A 6,778-nucleotide genomic window follows, 5' to 3' on the forward strand; every position below is an offset into this window, starting at 1 on the left:
TGACAATGTCAACAAGCTTAGCGCAGAAAATAGTTAGTGATTTGGAGAAGTTAGGACCTGGAGGAATATAAACACTGCACAGGTTCAATTATCTAGTATTAGCTTTTGTACGATTTACCGTGATCCATAGGTCTTCCTCATGGGTCATCCATTCCTGCCTTACTACACAAGATGAGCTGCTTTTCACTCCTATCAGCACGCCGCCGCCGTCACAAGCAGTATGCATCATAGTGTCTTCCCTATCCCTTCGAAAAACGTTGTATGTATCACATAATACTTCGGAGGAGTTGAAAGAACTATTCAACCAAGTTTCTGTTAGACATATCATGGCATATTCGAGATTCAATGAACTTTTGAAAGGAATAGATAATTTTGATTTCAAGCCACGTACGTTCTGGTAGAAAACGGATTAGTCCATCAAGAAAATAAAAGTAAATAGTAGATATCATTTGATTAATGGAGAGACTACTTTATTTTGCTTATATCGTCTTTATCATAAACCCTCGTAGCTCTGCTAGTATCATCTTTTCTGACAAGAATATGTCCTTCTCGTACCCAGACATACTTGAAGTTAAATTTTTTTGCCGCGTCTTTGCATTCTACCAACAGTATTTTGATGTGGATTCTCAAATGCTCGTTAATAAACAGCTGGTTGGAGATGTTACCTATCTTCAGTCCGGGACTGAGTTACCGGACGAGCGAAGCTTTGCTCGTTTTGTTTCAATGGCTGCTAAAATGTCTTCTTCTTTTTTTTGTGTGCTATTTGTAAGATAGGTTTTGTTTGATATACAGGGTGTTTCAAAAATACTTTGACAAACTTCAAGAGGTGATTCCTCACAATATTCTAATATGAATTGTCCAAATAAATAAATGTCCGGAATCGATTCGTTTCCAAGATGAAGGATGTTGAAGTTTTATTTTTATTTTCGTTTTTTTTTAAATAACTTTTGAAATACTGAACCTAATTAAACGAAACTTGGTAATAGGAGGTTTTTTAGGTGTCGAATTCGAGCCTGATATTCTTATTGCTCTTACTCGTAGGGGGCGCCACCTACACGTCTTTTTCTTTTTTAAAGATTCATAACTTTTTTGGGCGTACTTCTAGCACATTTTTCAGTAAAAAAAAACGATTCCTCTGTCATATCTACGTAAATAAGCTACCCTTGTTACTAGTCGTTGTAAGCAACCGTTTTCTAAGTATTTGGACTTGAAAACTTCAAGTCTATTATTTGATAATCGATGCATGTTGAAGTTATTACGAATATTTTGCTTTTTTAACAAGAATGCTTTGGAAATTAATTTGACGTTTTACTCGTTTGAAGAGGTCATTACTGTTGGGTAAGTTCCTTTATGACATCCTCAAGAGAAATAGTTATTTTTGTATCAAGGGTGCATAATCAGTATTTGTTTTAATAACATTTGCAAGAAATGTCAACATTTTATTTCAGGAAATTTTCAATATGTAAAATAAACTAAAATAAACGAAACTAAATTGTATTCAAATAAATTGTTGAAAGTGTCCACCTTCAGCAAAGATACAGGCAGTCAGTCGTCTAGTCATTGAATTTTGTACCCGCTCAAAAATTATTGATGTGTTTCTTATTGTTTCACAGGCTTATGCTATTCGGTTTCTTAGATATTCCTCGTTCACTACTGGAGTCTTATAAACTAGTGACTGTCCCCAAAAATAAAAATCTATCGGGTTTAGATCTGGGGACCTTGGTGCCTACGCCTGGTTAGGTTCTTCTGTATCCCTACCGATCCATCGATTTGGATAGGCTGTGTTAAGGAATTTCCTGGCTACAACGCTAAAATGGGCCGGAGCCCCATCATGCATAAACCACATGAGGATACGAATTTCTAATGGTACATTCTGAAGTAGTCCCGGCAATTCATTTTCTAAAAAGTGTCTGTAAGTTGCGCCATTCAGTCGGAGCGGAAGAAAAAAAGGACCTATCAAGTAATTATCAATTATTGCCGCCCATACATTTACAGAAAATTGATACTGATAATGCCTTTCCATTGACACATAGTAATGCGTTGGGGAAAGTCTCGTGGCAAAAGAGCTTGTACCATTTGAATATGGTATGAATAAAACTGTTGATCGTGGATAATTCTCCAAACTGTGGACTGAGTAGAATTGACAGCTTCAGCAATTACTCTTGTGCTTGTTTCTGGATTCTCCTCGAGAGCGTTCAAAACAGCTCATTCCAATTCTGAAGTTCGGACTGCTCGCGGTCTTCCAATAATATCAGCTGCCCTCTTAAAGCTACCTGTTTCTGCCAAACGACGGTGGAGACTAGCAAATGTTGGAGCTGAAGGCAGTACTCGATTAGGAAATCGCTCCTGGTGAATACGTCTTGCTTCGCGCGCATTGCCATCCGCAAGGCCATAAACGAAATGCATATCGGCTAAATGAGCATTATTGTTTAAATAATCCATTTTTTCGAAATAAGTGTTTTCTACTTCTGCTTACGGAAACTTCAACAAAACGTCTAACTGTCATAAAATATGTAATTACCAAAACTACTCACAAACCACAAATATATTTCCAAAGCATTCTTGTGAAAAATGCAAAATATTCGTAATAACTTCAACATGCATCGATTATCAAATAATAGACTTGAAGTTTTCAAGTCCAAATACTTAGAAAACGGTTGCTTACAGCGACTAGTAACAAGGGTAGCTTATTTACGTAGATATGACAGAGGAATCGTTTTTTTTTACTGAAAAATGTGCTAGAAGTATGTAGGTGGCGCCCCCTACGAGTAAGAGCAATAAGAACATCAGGTTCGAATTCGACACCTCAAAAACTTTTCATTACCAAGTTTCGTTCAATTGCTTCAATTGCTCTGAAAATATGGTCGATGTCTGAGTGAGTAACTGAACACTGGATAACTTTTCCAATACTTCTAACAATGATTAGTGAATTTTCGCGGGTTTTTTTCTGGAACGCCTTGAATTCACAACTTTTTAGAACAGGCTTGTTGCTTTAAGGCTTCTACCCGGCCACTCAATGCCTGGACCTCTTTTTTCGAACAGGCGTGTTCCTTAGTAATTTTTTCATACTGTCCATTCTTATATTCATCTGTTCAATAATTGCTTCAAAATCCGAAATGTGATCACTGCAGAACTGAACAATTATCACGACCTCTTTATGTTGTTTCTTTATATCTTGCATCTCGGATTGTATGTTCTGAAGCGTTTTCAACGTGAGTGAAGGATTTTCTGCTCCTGATTCCTCCGATTCTTCTTCATCTGGATTTACTATAGACGAGTTGCCAGTGTAAGCTGAGGATCGGCAGTCAGGACAGGATACCGCGCCTGGTAAACGAAAGTTATCAAGCATCTGCTTAGTTAGTCCAACACAATTTCCATGGTAATCATGTTGACAACTGCCACCACACATTAACCCGGGCGTTTTAGTTGTTATTGACGAGGTACGGATGTTACAGATCATGGTTTGGCACGCCGACTAACGGTCAGTCCACGAGGATGAGTTTTTATCACTTAAAACTTTTTATATCTGTATTGTTGAGTTTTAATTTCTCAAATAATAATTTTCGATTATGCTAAAGTGCACTGGAGTATTAGATGACAGGAAAACACTTCATTCGATTCTGCGTCCGCAAAATGACTAGTCCCTGGCAAATAAACGATAATTTTTGGCCAAGGTTCACCACAGAAAAAGATAATATTGTAGAAGAACCGAAAAATACTTCTGTTAGTACAGGATTCTGTCGCAAAATCACTACGTTCATAGCGTAGTGAATCAAACTCAAATTTCCACATACGAATAGAAAAATACATTTATGACAGGTTGCCAGTCAAAAAGTGGCCGCCAATATTTTTATTTAAAAAAAACAAGCTAATGAAATATTTCCTGGAGTAAGAGCCGGGTCAATCTCTCTACGAAACCCTTGGAAGGATGGAAAATCGTCATGAAATGATTTAAATTTATTCAAGCGAATACATGAACTGAAAGACGTTTCAACCCCAACTTCAATATCCTTAAACAAAAACACTCAGTATTCACAAAGCATATTCTAATATTCCAAGTTCATAGACATAAAAATTAATACGATTAAAGAATATGGAAATTAGGTTGAGTGGAAGAACAATTTAGCAGTTATTTGCATAGCTGCGAAAATTGAACTTCGCCTTCTACTATAACTTTATATATGTAGTTAGAACTTAATATTGTAATTTTTTTATGTGGTTGTAGTGATAAAGACGTTTATTTTTATCAATATTGAATATAAAACAATCTCCAAATACGCGAAGTTGAACGGATGCGTACTTAGTGAGGTGACCAGAGGAAAGTTGCAACCTCAGCATATGAATATTTATAAATATTGAGAGAGGTCAAGATCAACAGAAATTATTGAGAAATTCTTTCAGTATTCATTGATCACTCTTAGAAATGGTTCCAGAGCACTTTAAGAATGCAGCACCTGTTTTTTTTCATCGTTCCTGCGGGATAACAGTATAATGTAAGTTTTTTGGTGATTCTTGTATCTTTCTTAACTATTTCATCAACTACCCTCAGCTTAATTTTTTCGTTTCCATCATAATAAATAGTCCACTCAGTTTTAAATGAGTTCTTTCATTATTTGGATGGAAGACGGTTGATTCAAACAGCAAAAAATCTTCTCGTGATGAGCAAAGCGAGTACTGAGTTGCGACAATACAATGAAACCTACATTTCATCTTCAAACTCCAATCTGAAATGTTATTACTATCCTTTTGCTGATATGTGCAGTCTCGGGCTGTTTGGACTGATTTGAAAAGTTTAAAATCATCAGCAAAAAGAAGACAATCTATATATTTCAGAGCTGACGGTAAACCATTGATGAAAATTATAAACAAAAGTGGACCTAGTTTCAATCCTTGTGGTACACCTGACCTAGCTGGAAATTTATCTGAAATTTTTCAGTTATGCTTGACAATGAAAAACCGATTTTGAAGATAATTCTCCGTTAGTTCCATTTTTTTTTTAAATTTCATATCTACTCAATTATTATGAAATTTTTATCAGATCTCTTTTACTTTATTTGGTTTCCCCGATAGAGCCATTGTAAGTACATACATTCATATATATGGAGCTGAAGAAGTATTACTCCAGTCGTGTGGTTCAAAGCAGACTCACTTTTTTCAATTAAAAATATTTGCGGCCTATTCACAAATGTATGTAAAAATCTGAGTTTGGTTAACTACGCTATGGACGTAGTGATTCTGCAGCGGGATCCTAGACTATATCGCTGTTCGAAGTACAGTACAATATCACATTACATTATGAAATTTACATATTTACAAAATAAACATATATTTTCAATAAATTCCACGTGCGTTTTGCTAACAACTAGAAAATGATAAAACAGTTGTTTTGTTCTCATTTGAGAAAAGAGTTTCGAAATCAATCATCAACATATATGAAATAATGAGAATGATAACAACTGTTTCATGAATATCTACTGCAAGATTCAAGCAAATACTCACAAAAGAAGAATACACTGATTCATAAGCCGTTACACATGTGTTTCGCGAAATCACTAACGAATAGACGGAACCACTCCTCTACGTTGAATGAAACCGAAGAAACCAGTTTGTTAATAATCATACCAAGAAGTCAAGGTTTATTTTGATTTACCTACACACCCAATCAAATGGAAATGTGTTTCAATGATTTTAATGGCATTGTATCAAAAAAATCATTTAGAAATGACCTCTTCATTATGATACACTTTTATTGATAATTCTAATTTTCTTTTCTCTTTTCGTGAGATTTAATTTCTTCTTCATCTGTCTGTTGAATCTGTTAAAATATATTTTGATAAATTTTCGTTTTGAGGGCACCCGACGATTTTGAAAAAATGTTTGACTGTACTTACGTATTTTGATGCGTAGATTACGAATCCGAAAGAAAAAAGCGGCGCTCTCCCTTATTTACGAAGTTACGGCCCTTCAAAGTTCAGAAAAGGGCAACTTTTCAGCCTATTTTTTTCACAAAATAAACTATTTAAAAACACAAGCATTTATTCACTAGGTCACCTTTATACCTTATTCCTCCTTCTTTGAAACTTTCCACTTCAATAATCAACATTTCTATTATAAAAAACTTAATTTATAAACAAATGCTTCTTCTGGTGACATTCTTATATTTCTAGGTTAGTTATTAATGACATTTCAGAAAAAAGCGGTTGGTATTTGTCGTCACCTACTATTTCAAATTCGTAGATTTGAATTTTTAGTTCGACTTGAGAGAAAAATACAAAATGAATTTGAACGAAATTCATAATTTAGTGATAGTAAGCGATTATTTAATTATTTATTTAGTTCAAGTAGGAGTGTTTGCAGCAACAATACGTTGTACTAAATGCAATGAAGAGTGCAAATTGAATTATGACACTTTACTTTATAGATGCAACGAAAATACCGAAGAATTTGTATATTTGATGTAATTTTAAGAAAAGTGCCAGAATGGGAACCTTTTTTGAATGCAGATTGGATTTGGAAAAAATTGTACTGTTTATAGCATACTCTAGATTTAAATTTATTAAGAATGAACTGAAAATGATCTCTGAATAATCGATTGGAACAATTATTGCAATTATTATTGAAGTATTGTGTATTATTACATTCACTATCATTTTAGGCCTGTTTGGAATGGTGCAATAAAAACATGTTTAAATTAGGCGGAGCTGGAAAAATTGTAGAAATTGACAAAGCTAAGTTAGGTTAACGGAAATATAATAGAGGACGATTGGTAGAAGGACAA

At 34.7% G+C, this 6,778-nt stretch overlaps 1 protein-coding gene across 2 annotated transcripts in view; it reads right to left on the reverse strand.

Annotated features, from left to right (window-relative positions):
- Positions 1-5,624, reverse strand: part of LOC111512326 (alpha-tocopherol transfer protein-like) — a 47,919-nt gene extending 42,295 nt beyond the window's left edge. Inside the window, exons 1-2 of one of the 2 annotated variants that reach the window (XM_074183683.1) lie at positions 5,500-5,571; positions 119-245 (exon numbers count right to left, since the gene is read on the reverse strand). In XM_074183683.1, the coding sequence (XP_074039784.1) occupies positions 119-141 (23 nt within the window). In that variant the 5' untranslated portion in view covers positions 142-245; positions 5,500-5,571. Of the gene's footprint in view, positions 1-118; positions 246-5,499 lie in introns of both variants that reach the window. The other variant, XM_074183682.1, reaches the window with a different exon arrangement.
- Between the last annotated feature and the right edge of the window lie 1,154 nt (positions 5,625-6,778).

The sequence above is a fragment of the Leptinotarsa decemlineata genome, unplaced genomic scaffold, assembly GCF_025532065.1.
Source record: "Leptinotarsa decemlineata unplaced genomic scaffold, Ldec_3_MD MMD2_tig00026340_RagTag_RagTag, whole genome shotgun sequence".
Classification (NCBI taxonomy): Eukaryota; Metazoa; Arthropoda; class Insecta; order Coleoptera; family Chrysomelidae; genus Leptinotarsa; species Leptinotarsa decemlineata.